This window comes from Salvelinus namaycush, chromosome 20 (genome assembly GCF_016432855.1).
Source record: "Salvelinus namaycush isolate Seneca chromosome 20, SaNama_1.0, whole genome shotgun sequence".
Taxonomy (NCBI): Eukaryota; Metazoa; Chordata; class Actinopteri; order Salmoniformes; family Salmonidae; genus Salvelinus; species Salvelinus namaycush.
Window position 1 is genome coordinate 44,436,514 of NC_052326.1, and position 23,820 is coordinate 44,460,333.

The following is a 23,820-nucleotide window of genomic DNA, read 5'->3' on the forward strand; positions in this document are numbered from 1 at the left end:
TTATTCTGCAAATGTAAAATGTGGTCAAAGCAAAACTCTTATTGCAAATCTATATTGATAAAAAACACAATTTCCATAAACACATCATTTGCATAGGTCCACTGAAAGAGAGAACCTGAAAAGTCATTGACAAACCCTTCATAAACTTTAAATTTACATCCATAATACACTATTTTATACTTCTCTTAAAGATGTCCTCCAGCCATTTTTTTACTTCTCCTGTTGAAAAGCAATATCCCAAGTATTAGTACAGTAAAGTACACACACTAAAGCAAAATAGTGTTTTTTTGACAACTGCAAACTTCCAAGGAGTAGGGCATTCAAGGAGTTGGTCTAATGGTCAAATGTGAAGTCATCAGCCTTCCCCCTTGGTTGAGGAACAATAGAGGAGGATGGAGAATAAAGAGGAAGCCCCCCCCGACCTGGACCACCTATTAGATTTGCCATTTGTTAAGTAAATCAGGTGTTAAAAGGTGAAAAGTAAAGGACATTGACCAAATTATGTTAACACAACTACTGTGTAGTTACAAAAAGTGCATCTGTGCAACTCAAATGACCAGATATTTTGTTTCTTGGTAGGTATTTGCAAGAACAATAACACAATATAAATGTGTAATTTCATTGGAACAGCACAACAGTTTTTCTCAATATGGCAGAGAACAGTACCACAGAAGAACTGATGCTACTGTACAGCAATGACATGATAAAAGGTGTTCCCTAGAGATCCAGACAGTAGCTTGGCCAGACAAACTGCCTTATTAAGGAGTCCCCCAGGCAGCTTTTCAAACAACTGGGAGCTTCAGAACACCAGAGAACACGGCTCCTATCATCTTCTCCCTCCCTCCCAGATGTAAAACCAGAAACCATAGACAGCTCGTCCGCACAGCGGCCCTTTAGCTTTTTCTCTAAATAAGGCAGCTTATCAGAGTTCCTGTCATTTCAGCCACATTCCCATTGCCAAACAACCTTGGCTCCGCTGTGGCAGTGGCGAGCTGCAGGCCTGCACATTCTTTTCCCTTGTATGGGTAAATGCCTGAGCAGGGCTGGCTCTGTTTGGGACAGCCGGGCAAGGCGATTGGCCAATGGAGGAGTGGGATGGGCCGGTTGAAGACTTTCTTTAAACAAACTTTTCAGTGGGGCTGCCTGCTTCCCTTCCAACTAAGCACTGAGACCCAGACAGAAGGCCTTAGAGAACTCCCCAAAACAACTACAATTCACCTGAAGCCAAGGTGAGATGTATATATATATTTTTTAACATTTTCCTTAATGTTGTTTATCTTATAGGGATTTTATGTTGGTATCAGATATGGCACTTTTAAAGCATTAGTCAGAATTGTATGGGAAACTGTCAACATTGGTAAAAGCGGCATTAAAGGTGAGGGCTGGATAGAGTTTCTGAGTTCTTCTTGCATGCCTAAAGCGACCAGTCACAGGTCTAGGGTCATCTGGTGTAGCTTCTCATCACGGTGGTGCTCTGTAGCCCAAACAACTGTGTTGTGGAATTAAGATTTGACCAGTTGTCACCACTCTGTGACCTGTATAGAACTTTCTAAACTCTAGAGCAGGGGTATTCAACTCTTACGCTACGAGGTCAGGAGCCTGCTGGTTTTCTGTTCTACCTAATAATTAATTGCACACACCTGGTGTCCCAGGCCTAAATCAGTCCATAATTAGAGGGGAACAATGAAAAAATGCAATGGAACTGCCTTCAAGGTCCAGAGTTGAGTTTGAGGGCTCTAGAGCCTCACTTCTAATCTAGAGCCTTATGTTTACCTGTTTTTAGACAACGAGAGATTGGTTTGGTCTGTTGAAGTATGTCGCATTTAGGAATTTCCCCAGTGCTGACCCCTCAGAAGTAGTAGTGGTGTCCGTGATGAGAGGTGAGGTGGTTAGGTCAAGACAGTGATTGACATAACTGTGAGTGTGTGTGTCTGGTCAGTGGGGCCCTGACCGCAGAGATGAGGTGTGGTTGGTACACTGATAAACACACAGTACATCCCAGAGAATAACAAACCAATGATGATCTTGAAATGTTGATTTCAGTTGATCTTGAAATGTTTTCTAAACCTAATCGGTGAGTCAGCCAGTCGAGAAACCTGAGGAATTCAATTGGTTGCAGAAGCAGTGAAGTAATAAGGGCCTAGAAAATAATTCTAGAGTGAAGTTGGGGGAAACAGATTTCCAAGGTGGCTTCAGACTAAAGATCTAGTTAGTTAGAATGAGATGAGGGTTTGAACAAGTCTAATTGATCCGTTTTAAATGGTTGTGCAAGGTGTGCTTACAATGACATAGGGATCTAGTCATCTAAGAATGTGAAATATTACAGGAAATCAGGCAACTCAACGCTGAGAAATTCACTTCTAACATTCTCATTTTTGAACAGCTCCCTAGTCATGGTGATTTGTTATAAACACATGGAAAAGAGAAGGACTGAGAACTTCTGAGAAGAAACATTTGCCCCAGGCCCAAATCCTAATCTTAAAATTCCTTCATCCTTTGAAATGAAGCTGGACAATGAGCAAGCAGTTCGCCAGTGAAAACTCCCTTACATCTCTGTTACCTCCAATAGCAAGCGGAGACACACTGAGTGAGAGAGACTTGTCGTTTGCCTAACATTTGACTAGGTTATATCACTGGACAACTGGGTCTTGTTCAGTAGGGATGAAATGGTAGAAAACATTTTGGTACCAACTGACATTGCCCCAATGAGAACGTTTTGACGTTTAAAAACGTTCTCTAATTTTGTGCCTGCTGAACACGGCCATGATTTTGTGATCTACCTCTATCATACTCATGCAAATACACACGTCGTTCCCATCTATGCTCAAATAAGGCTTGCTAAATGATAGGGTAGCCTGCTTTATATCTTGGTTACCAGTGTTTATATCTCCTGTACCACATGCCAGTAGAGAGAGAGTATATTTTGTTTCTCTGTCAGTCATCCAACATGAGGAAGAGATTTTGTGTGGAGAGCTTCCCTGAGTCTAAGCGAATCATTGATATGAATAACATGGTTCAGTGGCTCTCAATGCATTATGTCATAGTCTGGCAGTCAATGAACTCATTATACCTCTAAATGACTCAACCTTAATGACATGTTACTTCCTGTATGGTATTGGCTCTCGCTCAGTCTGTATTCTGATGTGCCACCACCCAGCAGCACTATCACCGCCTGTGCACACATCGTCAATGACGCACACTGAGTGACGGGTATAAGTTTGGCCCGTTCTCCAGGATACCAGGTGCCATCTTGTGACATCTTCACACTGTTCACTGCAGATGACAGTTAGCAGTGGCACCACCTGAATCTTTAGTGCGGAGAGAAAGTGTAATTTGGAGTTCGATGGCATCTGGCACCAATGCAGAGACTGAAAATTGAATAATTGAGACTAAGTAATAACCAATTTTCTGGCACCAAGTGAAGTCCCTAGCCTTACCTAGACAATTTATGTACAATTGTTGCTCATGTATGATCATATTCAATGCATATCGCAATCACGCTGATGAGGGTTGACATGTAGGCCTAACTAAATCATCACTGTCCGGCTTTTGCAAATTTTGCATATTTTGCTTTTGCATATATCTTGTGCCATGATAAATTAAGAGCATTTTTCTTTATTCAATCTTTTTTGGTGGGGACATTTCCCGTGGGAGAGATGAGAACCATCCTCTTCCTCAATACAACAGCCTACTTTGGGGAGTCGTATCTTTCATCCAAACGTAACCATCCATGTCCTATTTTACACGCCTTAGGCCCATCCAACCACCATCATGTCGAGCAAACGTGCAAAGGGGAAGACCACCAAGAAGCGCCCCCAGAGGGCCACGTCCAACGTGTTCGCCATGTTCGACCAGTCTCAGATCCAGGAGTTCAAGGAGGCCTTCAACATGATAGACCAGAACCGAGACGGCTTCATCGACAAGGAGGATCTTCATGACATGCTGGCCTCACTGGGTAAGACATAGGAACCTGTTGTTAGTGGGTTGACTATATTCTATATACAAGACCTAACCAGCGTATACTCACCAATTCTAGACTGAAACATCCTCCCCAAAAACAACCTTATAGATGTATAGCAACGGAACGTTTCCCAGCTAAATACCAGTACTGTCAAATAGAGCACTAACAATAAGCATGCAGACCGGTAATAAACGTCCAACCGGGCACATAAGTAAATTTAACGTTGGTTCAACAGACGTCGAAATGACATTCATTTAACAAGTACAGTGAGGGAAAAAAGTATTTGATCCCCTGCTGATTTTGTACATTTGCCCACTGACAAAGAAATGATCAGTCTATAATTTGAATGGTAGGTTTATTTGAACAGTGAGAGACAGAATAACAACAAAATATCCAGAAAAACGCATGTCAAAAATGTTATAAATTGATTAGCATTTTAATGAGGGAAATAAGTATTTGACCCCTCTGCAAAACATGACTTAGTACCTGGTGGCAAAACCTTTGTTGGCAATCAGAGGTCAGATGTTTCTTGTAGTTGGCCACCAGGTTTGCACACATCTCAGGAGGGATTTTGTCCCACTCCTCTTTGCAGATCTTCTCCAAGTCATTAAGGTTTCGAGGCTGACGTTTGGCAACTCGAACCTTCAGCTCCCTCTAAAGATTTTCTATGGGATTAAGGTCTGGAGACTGGCTAGGCCACTCCAGGACCTTAATGTGCTTCTTCTTGAGCCACTCCTTTCTTGCCTTGACCGTGTGTTTTGGGTCATTGTCAAGCTGGAATACCCATCCACGACCCATTTTCAATGCCCTGGCTGAGGGAAGGAGGTTCTCACCCAAGATTTGACAGTACATGGCCTCGTCCATCGTCCCTTTGATGCGGTGAAGTTGTCCCGTCCCCTTAGCAGAAAAACACCCCCAAAGCATAATGTTTCCACCTACATGTTTGACGGTGGGGATGGTGTTCTTGAGGTCATAGGCAGCATTCCTCCTCCTCCAAACACGGCGAGTTGAGTTGATGCCAAAGAGCTCCATTTCGGTCTCATCTGACCACAACACTTTCACTCAGTTGTCCCCTGAATCATTCAGATGTTCATTGGCAAACTTCAGACGGGCATGTATATGTGCTTTCTTGAGCAGGGGGACCTTGCGGGCGCTGCAGGATTTCAGTCCTTCACGGGGTAGTGTGTTACCAATTGTTTTCTTGGTGACTATGGTTCCAGCTGCCTTGAGATCATTGACAAGATCCTCCCAGATCATTGACAAGATCCTCCCGTGTAGTTCTGGACTGATTCATCACCGTTCTCATGATCATAGCAACTCCACGAGGTGAGATCTTGCATGGAGCCCCAGGCCGAGGGAGATTGACAGTTCTTTTGTGTTTCTTCCATTTGCAAATAATCGCACCAACTGTTGTCACCTTCTCACCAAGCTGCTTGGCGATGGTCTTGTAGCCCATTCCAGCCTTGTGTAGGTCTGCAATCTTGTCCCTGACATCCTTGGAGAGCTCTTTGGTCTTGGCCATGGTGAAGAGTTTGGAATCTGATTTGATTGATTGCTTCTGTGGACAGGTGTCTTTTATACAGGTAACAAGCTGAGATTAGGAGCACTCCCTTTAAGAGTGTGCTCCTAATCTCAGCTCGTTACCTGTATAAAAGACACCTGGGAGCCAGAAATCTTTCTGATTGAGAGGGGTCAAATACTTATTTCCCTCATTAAAATGCAAATCAATTTATAACATTTTTGACATGCGTTTTTCTGGATTTTTTTGTTGTTATTCTGTCTCTCACTGTTCAAATAAATCTACCATTAAAATTATAGACTGATCATTTCTTTGTCAGTGGGCAAACGTACAAAATCAGCAGGGGATCAAATACTTTTTTCCCTCACTGTATGTCCCCATGGGGATTGAACCATAATATACACTGCTCAAAAAAATAAAGGGAACACTTAAACAACACAATGTAACTCCAAGTCAATCACACTTTTGTGAAATCAAACTGTCCACTTAGGAAGTAACACTGATTGACAATAAATTGCACATGCTGTTGTGCAAATGGAATAGACAAAAGGTGGAAATTATAGGCAATTAGCAAGACACCCCCAATAAAGGAGTGATTCTGCAGGTGGTGACCACTGACCACTTCTCAGTTCCTATGCTTCCTGGCTGATGTTTTGGTCACTTTTGAATGCTGGCGGTGCCCTCACTCTAGTGGTAGCATGAGACGGAGTCTACAACCCACACAAGTGGCTCAGGTAGTGCAGCTCATCCAGGATGGCACATCAATGCGAGCTGTGGCAAGAATGTTTGCTGTGTCTGTCAGCGTAGTGTCCAGAGCATGGAGGCGCTACCAGGAGACAGGACAGTACATCAGGAGACGTGGAGGAGGCCGTAGGAGGGCAACAACCCAGCAGCAGGACCGCTACCTCCGCCTTTGTGCAAGGAGTAGCACTGCCAGAGCCCTGCAAAATGACCTCCAGCAGGCCACAAATGTGCATGTGTCAGCATATGGTCTCACAAGGGCTCTGAGGATCTCATCTCGGTACCTAATGGCAGTCAGGCTACCTCTGGCGAGCACATGGAGGGCTGTGCGGCCCCACAAAGAAATGCCACCCCACACCATGACTGACCCACCGCCAAACCGGTCATGCTGAAGGATGTTGCAGGCAGCAGAACGTTCTCCACGGCGTCTCCAGACTCTGTCACGTCTGTCACATGTGCTCATGTGCTCAGTGTGAACCTGCTTTCATCTGTGAAGAGCACAGGGCGCCAGTGGCGAATTTGCCAATATTGGTGTTCTCTGGCAAATGCCAAACGTCCTGCACGGTGTTGGGCTGTAAGCACAACCCCCACCTGTGGACGTCGGGCCCTCATACCACCCTCATGGAGTCTGTTTCTGACCGTTTGAGCAGACACATGCACATTTGTGGCCTGCTAGAGGTCATTTTGCAGGGCTCTGGCAGTGCTACTCCTTACACAAAGGCGGAGGTAGCGGCCCTGCTGCTGGGTTGTTGCCCTCCTACGGCCTCCTCCGCGTCTCCTGATGTACTGGCCTGTCTCCTGGTAGCGCCTCCATGCTCTGGACACTACGCTGACAGACACAGCAAACCTTCTTGCCACAGCTCGCATTGATGTGCCATCCTGGATGAGCTGCACTACCTGAGCCACTTGTGTGGGTTGTAGACTCCGTCTCATGCTACCACTAGAGTGAGAGCTCCGCCAGCATTCAAAAGTGACCAAAACATCAGCCAGGAAGCATAGGAACTGAGAAGTGGTCTGTGGTCATCACCTGCAGAATCACTCCTTTATTGAGGGTGTCTTGCTAATTGCCTATAATTTCCACCTTTTGTCTATTCCATTTGCACAACAGCATGTGCAATTTATTGTCAATCAGTGTTGCTTCCTAAGTGGACAGTTTGATTTCACAGAAGTGTGATTGACTTGGAGTTACATTGTGTTGTTTAAGTGTTCACTTTATTTTTTTGAGCAGTGTATATCTTTACTCAATGTCTACCTTCGAACAGAATTCATATTTTACCACTTAATCTTGACTATGGTGTGAGTGTTCTGTTGTGGTCCCCAGGTAAGAACCCGTCAGATGAGTACCTGGAGGGGATGATGGCGGAGGCGCCGGGGCCCATCAACTTCACCATGTTTCTCACTATGTTCGGAGAGCGTCTCAACGGCACCGACCCCGAGGACGTCATCCGCAACGCCTTCGCCTGCTTCGACGAGGAGGGCTCTGGTGAGACACACAAGTGCACGCACACTCACAAACACTCTCCAATGTCAACCACTAGCATCCACCTTCACAGTAATGTCAAACACTTAAAAGGAAAAAAAACATATCCTCGATTCTTCTCAGCCTCTCTTCTTACCTCCTTCTCAACCGTATTGGAGAAGGTTCAAGGTCCCCCCACTTGGACCTTCTTCTCCAATGTTTAGAGAAGGAGAGCGGATGAGAAGAATCGAGGAAAGATAAATTGAGAAAGAGCCAGACGATGACCCGCCTCACTCTCCCGTTTGTAGGAGTGATCCACGAGGACCACCTGCGAGAGTTATTGACCACAATGGGTGACCGCTTCACTGATGAGGAAGTGGACGAGCTGTTCCGTGAGGCGCCCATCGACAAGAAGGGCAACTTCAACTACGCCGAGTTCACCCGCATCCTCAAACACGGTGCTAAAGACAAGGACGACATGTAGGGAGAGACAACTGCTTTGCGGCCCGCACAGTGCTTTTTAGATGGAATGGACTTCTCTTTTATAGTCAATGGTGATTATCCATTGAAGAGTGTATCTCAGCTAAGTGCATCTCAATAAGTCTGTAGTGGCTTCCTCTCTGTATCCTTTCTGAAATTCCCAGTGATCTGAATATTGCTTTACTCTAATCCATTCCAGGAAAGGTGAAAGGAAGCAATATTAGACTCTTGAGATGCAATAAACACCCCCCCCAAAGAGATGCACCCCCCCCCCCCACAAAAAAAAGCATTCAGCACTAGAAACCAGCCAAGTACCTCTTCTTGCCTCTCACACCAGCACCGCCTCTGTAAGAAACTGCACCTTCTATCCAGGAGCTGTGTTGGAAAACCACATTGTATTGGACTCTCTTCTATTCTATTAATGTAATGTTTTTGACGGGTTGTATGGTACCTTCATTGCTTAAATGCTTATCATTCCACCCTTCTTTCGTTGGACATGTTTCCCAGTGCTAGTCATATCTTCTTGTCATCTGGTCAGGTCTATTCTAACTCTCCCTGCATTGATGCACCACAACCTCATTCAAGATAAAACACTCAACATGAAGGGTCAGACCTGTACAAGAAAGCGAGGGACGATGTCGTGAAGAAAGTCAGCCTTTTGAAATTGTTTTACTCATTGCTCTTTCATAAGAGAGAACATTAGGAAGAGGTTGGGCTTGGTTGTGTTTGGGTTGAATTATTGTTTAAGGAAATGTATCATGCCTGTATAGGACTAACGAAGGACCCTGAAGTGACATATTCCACTGTGTCCCTTTATTCCAGATGAGTAATTTCAATGTCCTGCTGCATTCAGTACAGCATTCAAAACCTTATAATATTCTATCTGAGAAAATAAAATATATACTGATTGATATTCTCTTAAATTGCAGTTGTGACACTTCACACCACTTTGAGAAGAATACTTCATTTCTATATGTCTTTAACTCTGCATTGTAGGATAAGGACACGCAAGGAAGCATTTCATTGTTAGTTTACAACCTGTCATTTAAGAAGCATGTGACATAAAAATGTATGATCAAATGAAGTGGTCCAGATATAGACTAGGCAGTATTTCAAGAGTCACTGGGTCTTAGCTGAAATCAGTAGTGGTGAAACTGCCACACCCGTTTGCGATATTACAACAATATGTCACTTCAAACAGTGAACACCCCCCCCCCCCTCCCTTGGACATCATTGCACGTGAGAGAACAGTCTTGTGAACACTCTCCCCCTCCCTTGGACATCATTGCACGTGAGAGAACAGTCTTGTGTACAGATTTTTTTTTATAACGATGCAGGATGCAAAAACAAAAATGCGCCTGGGGCGGCATTTCTCCTAATGCAGATCTCAGCTTTAAAGGTCATTAATATTGTTTCACCTCATGCATCAACAAAAAAAACTAAATATAATAAAGGAAAAATATAAACTAAATAACAAGGCTATATACAAGGGGCACTGGTACCAAGTCATTGTGCAGGGTTACGGGTTAGTTGAGGTAAAATGTAGCTAGGGGTAGTGACTGCATAGATAAACCTAGAGTAGCAGCAGCATGTGAAGGAATATGAATGTACAGTGCATTTGGAAGTATTCAGACCCCTTGACTTTTTTCACATTTTGTTACATTAGCCTTATTCTAAATGAATTAAATAAAAAATCCTCAGCAATCTACACAAAATGACAAAGTGAAAAAGGGGTGATATTTTTGCCAATGTAAAATAAAAGATAACTACCTTATTTGCATAACTGTTCAGCCCCTTTGCTATGACACTCAAATGAGCACAGGTGCATCGGGTTTCCATTGATCATCCTTGAGATGTTTCTACAACTTGGAGTCTGCCTGTGGTAAATTAAATTGATTGGACATGAGGTCCCAAAGTTGACAGTGTATGTCAGAGCAAAAAAAAAGGCATCTAAAGGACTGACCATGAGAAACAAGATTCTCTGGAATGATGAAACCAAGATGGCTTAAATGCCAAGCGTCACGTCTGGAGGACACCGGCACCGCTCATCACCTGGCCATTACCATCCCTACGGTGAAGCATCATGCTGTGGGGATGTTTTTCAGCAGCAGGGACTGGGAGACAAGTCAGAATCTAGGGAAAGATGAACGGAGCAAAGTACTGCGAGATCCTTGATGAAAACCTGCTCCAGAGAGCTCAGGACCTGAGACTGGGGCAAAGGTTCACCTTCCAACTGGACAACGACCCTAACTACACCCAAGTAGACTCGAGGCTGTAATCGCTGCTTCAAAGTACTGAGTAAAGGGTCTGAATACTTATGTAAGTAATAATTTTCCTTATAAACTAGCAAACATTTCTTTAAAAAAAACATTTCTTTGTTATGGGGTGTCGTGTGTAGATGTTTTTCCCCCTCAATCGAATCAATTTTTTATTAAGGCTGTAACATATGGAAAAAGTGAAGGGGTCTGAATACTGACCAACTGCACTCTGTTTGGCATCAATATAAATTAATGTGTTTATCCAGGTATTGTGTGGTTAGAGTCCAGTGAGTGTACATCAAGCCTTTGCTAGTGTAAGTGCAAAAAAATAAAGGGGGGGGGTCTATGCAAATAGTGCAGGTAGTCATTTGATAATATTTTATTTTACTATTCAAGTCAGTTAAGAACAAATTCTTATTTACAATGACGGCCTACTCCGGCCAAACACAGACGACGCTGGGCCAATTGTGCGCCGCCCTATGGGACTCCCAATCACGGTCGGTTGTGATACAGCCCGGATTCGAACCACAGTGTCTGTAGTGACGCTTCTAGCATTGAGATGCAGTGTCTTTGACCACTGCTCCACTCAGAATCCAGATTAACAGTTCCAAGTCTTATGGCTTGGGAGGTAGAAGCTGTTCAGGAGCCTTTTGGTCCCAGACATGGTGCTCCGGTACAGCTTGCCATGCGGTAGCAGAGAACAGTCTAAGACTGGTATAGAGGTCCTGGATGGCAGGAAGGTGACCATCAAAAAGGTTCAGTAGACCTTTGGACTCAACTTAGATGAAAATTGTTGTCTTGGATAAAACTGGGGGAGGGCATCCATGGTACAATATCTTGCTCATGTAAATTCTTTGTCATTAATTGTTGTGCTTCGAGACAAAATTGACAAAAGGACATGGTAATGTGATAGTTCAGTTATATAAATAGAAATAAACAGCACAAGGATCAGCAAATGAAAAAAAAAAAACTTTTATTCTCTGAAATGCTTGTACAAAACACATTTAAAGTTTAAGGCATATATTGCACAGACTATTCAAAAGTTTCTATGTAGAAGGGGTATGTTCCCTCAATCCCGGGTTTAAGGCACGATAGCCAGTTATTCTTTCAATACATCAGCCATGATTCATACAGTGAAATGGAAAACATCTTTAGGATGCAATTGGTCATATTGAGCAGCTACACATTGTCATTTCAGCTACAATTCATGCCAAAAGAAAAACACCTGACCTTGATGAATTTACATGCATTTTCACATTGGCATCTACGACCCAAGTTTCATTCTGCATCCAAAATCTGATATATATATATCTTTCTAAATAATGTCCAGTATCCAGCCGTTTCCAGTATCGCAACATGTGGTCAGTGGCGTGTAGTAATTAATAAACCACGTACCCGCTTAATTGTACTGTATATCTATTCACTCCATTATTTCTTACAAATCACTATGACCCCAGAACCCTTCCTTCACCCAAACTGTTTAAGGAGGTGGTAAGGGCTCAGACGCACCAATAGTGTTTGCTGGCCGAGAATACTTAGCACCTGTGAGTATAATTTGCCAACCGAGTGCGCACCGATTTTACACGTAGAAACGCATTAAAATGTTGGCAGTCAATATACAGCAGGTCCCTAAAAGACAGCGCGCTGAATGACAGGCAGAATGCTAGATCCACATTGGGTGCGGCGTGTGCGAGCCTTAAAACTCTTCAGCACATCTCCGTTAGTGGAGTACCTGTACGATCTACCTTTCCCAATGACAAATCAGGAAACAGTGCCGCCATCCATCCGTATGAAAGAAATCGAGGGGTAGCCTACCTATCTGGGAGACATGACGGAGAGAATGGGATCAGTGCGTGTCACAAACCCAGGCTAATAATAACAAAACTCCATATCAGCTCTTCTCATGCTTCTTTCTAGCTGGAAGATAACCATGGTCTTTTCAAAGCTTAAGAGTTGAAAAGAATAGAGAAAAGTTTGACCTGTTTGAACTGACAGAATATAAGACTTTGCAGCAGCACAGTGTGTTCACGTAGGGTCTCACTAATGTTTGTGCTGCGTCTAAAGTTAGGATTTGGCCATAAAATGTGGTATATGAACTAAGACCGTTTCATGGAAACTACAACCGTATAAGAATGAGTAACACTGAGGAGAGGATATAGTCCACTAACACAGAGGGAAAATACAGAGAGGAAAGGAGTCAAATTTTCCAGACAGTTTGCTTCTCAATAACCTCAACATTGATCAATGACTTCAATACAACACTGACCAGACTTTGTCATCCAAGGGAACAACTAAGAGTATTTCAATTAAGACATTTTGGTTTGAAATACAAGGACCAAATCTTAAGGCTCCAATGATTTGCTACTTGGGTCAAACCCTCTCCAAACAGGATGACCCAAAAGCTTGAAAATGTTTGTAACAGTCTTCAGCCATCAACTACGGCATACTAGGGCACTAGCCTGACGGCGTCACCTGACTAAGCCTTCAGCGTCGACCACAAAAATTGAGTTCTGTTACATGACCAATGTTACCTTACGTTCACACACACACACACACACACACACGAATGCCACCTCCTTCACATCCACATTAAAAACACATCCCAGGAAATCATACACAATACATAAAGATAAGAGAGCAATACAAAAAAAAAATCCTCTTTTTTCATATATACACACACAAATACTGCTTACCTGCTGAGATACTATTTTGGAAATGGGTTTAAATGAATATTTAAAAAAATATATAACTAAATGGTAGTGTTGATATTCTTTGCGACTGATGATTTTGGGTGTGTGTCTTAAATATAGAATCCCTGGTGGCCACATGTTTACAGTAGCTTTAAGGCAAGGAGAGAGAAGGACATTGGAGCTGTGCAGTCAGGCACACTGCAGTACAATCAATTTCCCTTGCGCCTGTCTCCCGGCATTGTGAGGGGGAAGGGGGCGTTGGAATGCTCCAGATTGTGAAGGCCGGACTAAAAAATGAAAATCTAAAGTGCATAAACAGTACTGGAGGAGCACGACACTAGCGCTTGAAACAAACAAACACGGTTGTCTCAGCCCCAAGTCCGCCCTTGTTTAGCCTTGGTGGGAATGATTGACAAGCTAGGCAGCCAGGGTTTAAAGTCATCGAGTCCCGCTTTATACATTCAACCAAGTCCGGTACTGCTACTGATGAGGCTAGATCTGCTGGTGCTGGCTTCAAGACTTTAAAAAAAAATGTATAACGGGAAGGAAATGTCCTCCTTGCCCTCGTTTGGAAATGGTTGAGATAGTAGAGTTCAAAACTACATAATAGAACTTTGTGTTGTCACATTTGACCTATACTCTGGAATGTTGACAAGTTGACAGCTTCTGCCCAGCAACAGGCTCTATTGGATAAAATATTTTGTTAAAGTCCTGATAAAAAAATGCTTTAAAAAAGCACTCTTTAAAACACTTGTTTTTCCATCCCAGTGTCTGATGTATGACAGTTCTGTCATATTCAAACTGCAGAGCACAGACATACAGGATCAGTGGGTTGATGAAAGGAATGTGTTCTCAGATATATACACAGCTTGGTGCGCCCCCACATACAGACCAGGGTGTGGCCGTGGCTCTAGTTGACTGTCTCGCTGACAGCATGCAGGGTGTGCTGCGCCCCCCACACTGTGGCTATGGGAGTCTGTGCCACGGGACCAGGCTGTCGGACTGGAACATCGCTGTGAACCATGCTCCACACACTGGCCACCGACTGAGCCCTCTGGACACTGCTGCTGCTGGAGGAAGAAAGGCCTAGGAATGGGGTGAGGGCTGGCAGAGGTGCTTGGACTAGGGCTAAAGTTGGGGATGAGATTGGGACAGGGGATAAAGTTAGTGCAGGGGTGAAGGTTTGAACAGGGCTTAGGGCTGGCACAGGGGGTTTGGTTGGTGCAGGGATGAAGGTTGGGACAGGGGTTGAAACTGGCACTAGGACTGGAATTTGGGCAGGGCGAGGAGGCAGACTTGGAGCAGGAATGAAGGCAAAGGCTGGGGTGAGTTTAGGTGCTGAAGAGACCGTGACGGGGCTTGGGACTGAAACTGGGGACACCACAACCTTTTCTGTGGGACTCTGCTCTCTGGGCGAGTTCAGTGCAGCTTGGCTCGGCTCTGGTGGAAGGGTTGGACCCATAGCACTGCTGCAGACCGTGGCCTCTGTAGTGGCCTTCGTCTGACTCTCATGCTCAGCGGCCCTCTGGAGAGCTGCGTCCACCAGCAGCCTCAGGTCACTGAAGTCCTGGCCGGGGCACAGTTCCGGAGGGGTGGGGGGTGGCGTGTTGAATAGCCCGCCAGTGGGACTGGCGCTGATAACCGTAGAGCCCTTCTCCTCGGCCTCCCTCAGGAGAACGTGCATGTCCAGCTGCATCAGGGCCTGGACGCAGCAGCCCTCTTGGCCTGGGTAGCCGGCACCCGTCAGAATGGCCGTGTTGCCCAGGAGGCCGAGGTCCAGCGTGGGGGCTGGCCGGATGACCGTGGGCCGGAGTGGGGGCAGGGCTGGTGAGGGGACCGAGGAGGTGGGGCTTTCAGGGGAGCTACCTCCACCACCAGTGGATGAGCGACCCTCACCTTTTCCTGCCCGCCTGGAGATGGTGAAATGGGTGGGGTCTTTGCCATCCTTGCGGAGTAGGTCAGGGAGGAGGCGGCGACGGGCGTTGATGAACCAGTTGCATATCTGGAAAAGTGGAGGAAGTTACTTTAATAACAATGCCTGCATGACTGGGAAAACAAACTGGGTGCATCTCAAGGGCCCAACTAGGCTTCCGTCAAGAGCCAAACTACAGATATAAATCTCAAGTCACTTAGAAAGTATTTTTTTTGTTTAGTGTGCCAAGTCAACTAGAAGACCCTAATAATTAACTCAACTGACGCGTATAAAATGTTAAAACTGGGCCGAGGCCAGTTGTTTGGGAATAGACTTCCGCCCACATATTCTCAGTCTCCCTCGCATTTAGGCCTGGTTTACCGCCCTCTAGTGGGAAACATCTCCCCCACACAGAGTGAGATGAGGGAGCTCAGACTGTTGGCATTAAAGAAGTCTCGGGTGAAAAATTTGCCACAGAGAGGTGCACAGCCAGCTAGGGGAACAACACTGCAGCCCGGCTGTCTGCCGGCTACAAGTCAACTAGAAGACCCTAATAATTAGCTCAACTGACTCATATAAAAAAAGAGTTAAAACGGTGCCGGCTGTCTGCTCTAGCCTCTTGCTCTGCTCAAGTCACCAACTCCTGGGGTGTGAGAGTGTGTGTGTATTGGAGGGAAGAGGAAACATCACATGGTTGGCCTACAAGGGCTGCTGTAACAGTGTCAAATTCATCTGTACAGTAGTACATCAGTCATGGGACATTTTCTACACTGTTGTGAAACACTCAAGGGCTGAAGTACGATGATAAGTACGAAGTAAATACCATGGGATGGATTGCTGTTTATAGAACACTTAGCAACGGCCTGAAGTAGGCCTATAGGTGCTGCGGCGTTTATCGCCCCGCACACGAGGCCAATAGAGAACACAATATCTGATAAACAACTATCTTCGACAAGGCGAGTAGGTCGTCATGGCTTCATCTAGCCCCAAGTGTCTGCTGTGATCAACTGTTTACACTGCATCAGGAGCTAATCAGCATAGCTGGAACCATTCAACTGGAGGACATTGTAAATCATTCATTTCAACACTACACTTGTCAGGGGAGCATGCTGAAACCGAACCCAAAATTTATAAAAATGTATAACAGTTCAAATAGTGTGAACTTAAATCTATCCAGCCTTGTTAGGGTCAGTGTGAGATCTTCCCCACAGCATAATCAGAACTTACCACAATGATTAATAGTAACCACATAGTATAACCCTACAGGAACTTGGACATTTTACCACGTGCAGGCTTTCCTTCGTTCATTTTACTTTGACAATGTTACGCCGGTCCACTCACCTGTAGCACGGAGAGGCTGGTCTGATCTGACAGGCTGAGTTTCTCCTGCTCTGAAGGGTATGCGTTGTAGCGGTGCTCGTACAGCCAGGTCCGCAGCACAATCACCGCCTCCTTGGGCAGGTTGCCGCGGCGACGCCGCTTGCCCGAGCCCACGCCGCCTCCTGACAGGTCAAGGGGAAAGCCGTCATCCTCAAAGGGGTCGCTGTCAGACATGGCTGACGACAGCTCCTGTATCTGCTCCTCTTCCAGAGCTGAGGACGGGGAGGAGGGGGGGTCAGTTTGGCAGTGCTAGTGTTTGTATGGTGGACACTGTTCACAGGGTTGGACATTCACTCATTTGTTATGGAATGTATTGTGTTCCCTCCAAATCAGATTGCCATGTTACGCATCTACTTATTGTGTAGGCCTGTTTGTTATTGTACATTCACCAACCTTTAAAGAAATAGGTTTGATGAAGGGTTAAATTGAGATGCTTGTTTACGGAAAACAGATGGAAGACAAGTGGTGACCTGTGCCAATTAGCCATCTAGTATGCTCTGAACACCTGTGTGTAAGCTTAACTCTGAAGTGTAGTGTTGTCGGATGGAGGCACCCATAGCTGTATCTGTCCAAAACTGCTACAGTAAGTGCATATTTTTTATTTGAGGGATTCTTTCACCGATGTACAATATGTTTCAAACGCCATATCGCAAGCTATGAATTACATTTCTAAACGTTAGCAGTGTCTGGATTGTAGTTCGCATGGGGCTGTCATGGGTCGAAGTGAATGGTTGCGAACTGTATGGAGAAGACAGAATGCCGCCTAGAGTTAGAGACCTAGTATGGGTGTAGCAGTCAGGTAAGCACAACTAAAAGCATTCATCAATGACAACTTACTATTAAAGTGAAGTGCCATTAATAATAATAATAATAATAATAATACACATTCAGAACAATATATTCATTCCCCAAATCACAATATGTTGCGGGGGGCACCTCAAAATGGAGCATGCTTTCTCCCAGGGTATAGAATGCAGTAAATGTCTTTCTCTGGTTGAAATCTGACCCCCGGGGGCAGCCTGTCTTTACAAAGGAGATTGTGTGCATATCACGATCTCCAGCGGCGGGCGATCTACAGACCGTGCAAGGGACCATTTTCACCTCTTGCCAGGGGAATTCAGGGTCCTGGAGACACTTCTCACTTGTTTGTATGCCCAAATTGAATGTGCTTCCAATTGTTTACAGTACGTTGCGGCTATAATCTTTTAAAAATGTTTTAAGTGCATGAAAGGGCAAAACTGATAATTGATTATAGCAAACTAAATATGCCAACGACTTAAAATTGGTAAACTAGTTATTTTTATACTGTCTAAAACACTGGCGTGTCAGTGGTTTGAGTTGTGCTGTCAATATTTTGTCCATTGAACAGCTTGAAAGTAGCAGCTAAAGTTACTAGCGATCCCGTTACACAGCTGGTAATGACCTGTATCTTAGCTAGTAGCTAAAGAATGCACTCCAGGTGGGTCATAAAACGTGGTTAAACTAGTTTGAGGTTAGCTTGAAGTCAGTTAACTTACATGTCACACGCTGCTCCTCTTAACTGTCTACAAAGCAAAGGCCGTTCTTATCTTAGCGCTAATATGATATTTTCTAAATTACTCAATGCGTTAAACTTCAAAAGGCGTGAGCAGAAATCAAGTTGCTAAATTCACTAAAATCCTCAAGGCGAAAAAGGCATTGCAGCCAACGTAACTTAGCTAGTTAACTAGCTAGCTAGCAAGGCTAGCAGGCTACAAAGCAAACAATGAAGTTCGCGTCAGTGATTGGCATTCTGTTTTGTTCCATTCAATCTCGTCTCGTGCAGTTATCTAACATTGTTCCAATGAAAACAAAATATCTAGCTGAGAGCTAGATTCCAAAATGCAAAAAAATTGCGAAAATAAGAAAATCCTGTTAGAGCTCGAAAAATGAGCAAAGAAAACATTGACTAAGTTTGCTAGCCATCTTCCCATCGTCACGTAGCAAACGTACAAAGAACCCTTTGAACGCACGCCATAGCGCATGTAGGACTTTTCTGTCGCTCCGCCAGATGGACACCATGCTTGCTTCCAAAGATAACTAGCTGGTTAGCTGTCCCTCCAAATTCAAACAAACACACGCTGCATTTGCTCGCAACAAAAAAACTGCATTCCATTTAACACCAACAGGCGAGCACACCAGGCAAACCGTCAGACGCGGCCAGGGCAACAATTAAGACCTGGAAATAAAAATAACACGGCTAATTTCTGCCTACCTCGTTTTAGGGGTTTCATTCTTTGTTGATGGCTTGCTCGAAAACACGCAGCTGTCGAAGTTCCTTGTAAAATGCGTGCGTGCCCCGGCTAAATGTTGACAAAGCGAGATTTTGTTTCCAAGCGCTAAAGGTGTTGCACGCTTTTACTTTGCTTTTCAAGGCTTCAAATCTTTTTTTCTTGCGACATAAGCGTGCTGTTGTTCTATCGCGTTTCGATGTCTAGCTAGAACAAATGTTTCATAATTTGTGTCGCTCAGTTCCTTTTACCTGCAGAAGCAAAGCCAACTCTATACCAATCTGACAGTAGAAGATGGAATGATCCCGCCTCCTGTATCTGCGCGATCCAATCACGGCTCTTTCTTTCCAGTAGACATGCCGTGTCATCATTCCTGAGTGACTGACAGGCGAAGCATTTAATTCAAAATCCAGTACAAAATTTTATTGAATAATGTTGTTTTGTTTCCGACATTATTGAAATTAACACACACGACCTCTTTTTTTGCCAACATATTATAGTGGCCACTAAACCAAGGGGATTTCCTCATGTACTCGGAATATGCGTTTATTATGTAACCGAAACGATCATGTTTTCTTGTTACATAAACGGGATCAAAAATCTTAACAGCAACAGTGGGCCACGGCCACTAATGGATGCAGTAATAAAATAGTAAAAATTCTGGTCAATAGAACAGCAGAATCTTCCCAACAACTGCTGGAGAAAGTCGAGGCTTTCTCACCTTGCTCCCATCCTCTTTCATATGCAGCAAAATACTGTTGCCACTGCAAATGATCTACATGTCAGGCATTATTATTTTAGTTTTTGTCTCGCACGTAGGTAGGAATTTGCATTATGTGATAATACAATGTGACAAGACTGTAAACAGTCACTGGTGTGGAAGACTAATCAAATGACGCACTAGACGGACTAGAATCTCTAGATTGTCTAGATTAAATTATAGACAAGCCTGTATAGCCTTGTGTAGATTATAATAATCCCATTACTCACTATAATAAAATCATCTCTGACACCATCAACCCGATAGAGGATTAACAAAATAACCATTGTGAACGTTTTGAGAAAGTATTGTGTGCATTTTATTGAATGATATTATCTCTTCATAGTATTTTACAGTACATATTTTAACAAATGAGATCATTGTAATTGTATAAATTAATCTACAGCATTGTAAAAGATGGAGTGGTTCTCTGCATTCAGATTTCATTCTTATTTACAACAGAATGTGATTTGACTTGCCTAGTTAAATAACGGTTAAATAAAAATAAAATAAATTGATTAGCACATGGGGAATTACTAGCTGGTCTCAGATCTGTTTGTGCTGCATGACAATGACCATAGTAGTTGGCAAGCCAAGACACAGCACGAACAGATCTGGGACCAGGCTATGGAATTGCTTTATCATAAAATGTTCATCTTAACATATACCAATTTTACTTAATTTAGTATTCCACAATATGCTTTAATGTTACCAGAGTAGATATAAATACAAGAATCATAGTAAATCTCATTTTATGAACAAAACAACCACTCATTCACATTTTATATCAACCCTTTATACTAAACCGAAACCCTCACATACACAGCCTAATTTGTAAAGCATTATCAATATTGAACAAATCCTAGTCAATAAAATATATGCTTGTTTCATAAAAAATGTAATTATTGTTTGTTAAAGTAAAAATTTGTTTTGCTACATATCTCTTCTGCTAAGAGTGTTGGTTCTTCTACACTCCCAACCCTTGTAGGCCAAGGGTACAAACCAAAGTGCACAGAAAACTCAGGAGGGGGCTTCTTTTTGCTTTGTAGGCCTTTGAACCAGGGGAGTGGGTTGACAGGTACCCTTACCTTGGGCTTCCCTTTCCGGCATGCTGTGACCTAACAACCCCTCAAAAGTCTTGTTAAAGCCTAGCGTTGAGAGTAATGTATTGTAAATCAGTTCAAAGGGACTTAAGTCTCACAGAAATTAGTTTGCTATTAGTTTGCTGTATTGTCCAAGCGAGTATGGCAAGTGTCCACCACCACAGTCATGTCCTCTAGAAGTTCGAAATTGTGAAAAAATGTACAGGACATTTTTCTGCAGTCAGAATTCCATAGTGAACACATCCCAAAAATATTGTTTCCTCCCCTAATATTTCACACTTACTAACAGCAGAGGTGAGTTGGGTCAAAACAGGCGCAGTGAAAACTCCTAAAAATAAACTGAGAAAAAACCCTGCTGAAGTATAGGGAGTTAGGGTGTGAAAGGGGAACAGCAACACTAAAGAGGACCCAGACCATGGCCACACATTACACATTTTGTAAGTCTTGAAAATATAAGAGCTGTGAATTATACAAGAGCTATGAATTATAAGACAGTCTAAAACATCTCTTCCTTGTCAGGTTTGCTACAAATGTATTGTTTGGTAGGCCTGTAACGCATAGGAATATCAAGTGAATACTTAACGCATAGAAACAACATGGCCAAATGCAATTTCATAGAACACATTAAGTCAATATACAGTACACACATCGTGTAATCCACACCAAAGAGACCATGATGAAATTGTTGTTGTTGTTGGTTTTAGAGTACTTCCAACTGCCCTTTATAAATTCCACAGCCACTTCACCTGGAAACTAGGAAAGTGAATAAATAACCTTGTAATTTTAAGCAAATGCGACAGTATGTGAATAAATTAACCAATTCAATGCTCTTAGGCTAGGCATATATCTCCAAAACAATAGCATACAACAACAAAATGAAGGGGTACTATATGCATGTCACTATGGTTTAAAACACTTCAACAGTGTGCCATAGGATATGATCTTTCACAGAGAGTCAGGACCTTGATGAAATAGGCATAGGTGTGGCCCTCTGGTTTGTGTATTGGACCAGGGCCTTGTTAAATGTATGAGACAAGCCCCTTTGCTTCCCATAGTCTCTCAGTGACAGATAGTTTCTGTCATTTACGTATTCATGTCTTTGCAGATTAGAGCAGCAGCGGACTGTCTCTCTGTCACCCTGTAATAGCTTTCTGTCCTTGACATACCTCTCTCTCTCTCTCTCTCTCTCTCTCTCTCTCTCTCACTCTCCCCATATGCATATTGAATTATTTAAATTCCAGTCAGGCACAGACTCAAATCAAAATACAGCTGGTAGGGTCGACCGATCTCTTTCGTCTGAAGCTAAGCAGGATTGGGCCTGGTTAGAGCTTCAATGGGAGACCACCTGGGAACAGTACTTCCAACTGCCCTTTATCAATGTGTCAGAGGGTTTTTTGAGGGGCAGAAGGGGACCACCAACTTTTTATATATTTTTGTTTATTTAACTAGGCAAGTCAGTTATTAAGAACAAATTCTTATTTACAATGATGGCCTACCCCGGCCAAACCCTCCCCTAACCTGGACAACACTGGGCTAATTGTGCGCCACCCTATGGGACTCCCGTTCATGGCCGGCAGTAATACAGCCCGGGATCAAACCCAGGTCTGTAGTGACACCTCTAGCACTGCGATGCAGTGCCTTAGACCACTGCGCCACTCAGGATCCCTGAATTCCCCAGGTTAGTGATGGGGACATCCAATGCTATCAATATGGATACAGTCTGCTTTTCGACTGTAACATCAGTGTTACACTAGTGTATGCACCCTTATGTTATACTAGGGAAATTGTTTCCATAGCTAGGGCTGACATTGAGGACATGTGAAGAGCAGAATCAACAGCCTCTGCATAATCAAAACAGTTGCTTTGTGAGAAGGTGTTAAAGTTCACAGTTAGCCATTGTTATGTAAATGACAGCTGAGAAGTACCAGTGGCCTGGCTTTGGCCTCAAGTGAGAGCAGGTCCACTGGAGCCATGACTCAGTGAGACACGGGTGCTGGCCAACGTAGATGGAAACAGAAAGGTCTGAGCCTTTTGGGTAAACACTGGGGTAAATCCTGTATGGAAATTACAATATTTTCTATTATCTCCATTCAATGTAAATCATCTCTTTGCAATCTAGCGGGAATCCTATATATTGTTAAAAAAGAGCATGTTATATGTTATAACAGATTGTGTCCAAATCCTAGTACATGTCGTTGGACTACAAGAACATCAGAAAATAGTTAGGACTGTTCCAGAACTAGCAATGGAAAAACAAATAGCCAGTACTAACTTCGTTGGTCACAACAGCAAATCAAGAACACAATTTAACAGACGCAGTCACACAAACCCCCTCCTTGGTAAAGGATCATACCAACGACAGACCACTGTCACACAAAGCCTGGAGGCGCTAACGATTGGAGCCATGCTCAAATGGAGGAGCATTCAGATGCCTCAACCAGGGAGTGACCAGAGCCATTGACACCCCACATTTTACTAAGCAGAGTAAAGGAGCCATCAGCAGCTCAGGCAAACACACAACAGCAAACAATAGCCTGCAATCAAGAGAGATCTCTTCCCAGGAGGGAGTGGATGATGGCCAATACAGCCAGGCCTTTCCAATGCAAAGCCTCAAGCTCACTGTGGAGGTGGGTTGGGAAAATACAACAACAATTTTTAAAGAGACATGGAGCAACTAGGTAACAAGCAACCCGACATATGGTTGAGTAAAAGTGAATGTCCTTTTTATTCAAGTGAACACATAGTATGTGTCCCATGCAGAGACCCTCGTGTTGCAAGCACCATCTTCCAAACGACGGAGCCATTGTAACATAAGAACCACTAATTGATTAGCAGGGAAAGGTAGTGTTCATTTGATGGCCATTTGATGCAGCACAACAAATGTGCGGGGACAAGGAGAAGAAATGTAAAGAAAACAAATTATGCTCAGATGAACCAGAGTAAATTGGTGAAGCAATAAGGCATGAGAACCCAGGGATTATCGCGTAAATAACTCAACTAAGTGCTGTTCTAAGGCCTGACGAGGAGCAAACAACCTGTTTAATAAAGTTGACTTTGACCTACGCAGTACAAATGTAGGTGGAGAGTTCCCTCCCTATCACTACCGTATGCCCTAGCCATGTGTATGTCCTAGCTATTACTGTATGTTCTAGCCATGTGTATGTCCTAGCCACTACTTTATGCCCTAGCCACTACTGTATGTGTAACAGTATAACTTTAAACCGTCCCCTCGCCCCGACACGGGCGCGAACCAGGGACCTTCTGCACACATCAACAACGGTCGCCCACGAAGCATCGTTACCCATCGC

General features: G+C 43.8%; 2 protein-coding genes across 2 annotated transcripts; one reads left to right on the forward strand and one right to left on the reverse strand.

Moving 5' to 3' along the window:
* The first annotated feature begins 1,115 nt into the window (after positions 1-1,115).
* Positions 1,116-8,164, forward strand: LOC120065397 (myosin regulatory light polypeptide 9). Its single transcript, XM_039016380.1, has 4 exons — positions 1,116-1,229; positions 3,754-3,955; positions 7,543-7,704; positions 7,989-8,164. Exons 2-4 carry the CDS (start codon positions 3,772-3,774, stop codon positions 8,162-8,164), a joined length of 522 nt encoding a protein of 173 aa, XP_038872308.1. The 5' UTR covers positions 1,116-1,229; positions 3,754-3,771.
* A 3,210-nt stretch (positions 8,165-11,374) lies between these two features.
* On the reverse strand, positions 11,375-18,913 carry LOC120065398 (homeobox protein AKR-like). Its single transcript, XM_039016381.1, has 3 exons — positions 18,634-18,913; positions 16,362-16,612; positions 11,375-15,110 (listed from the first exon to the last, which is right to left on the reverse strand). Exons 1-3 carry the CDS (start codon positions 18,650-18,652, stop codon positions 14,019-14,021), a joined length of 1,362 nt encoding a protein of 453 aa, XP_038872309.1. The 5' UTR covers positions 18,653-18,913; the 3' UTR covers positions 11,375-14,018.
* Between the last annotated feature and the right edge of the window lie 4,907 nt (positions 18,914-23,820).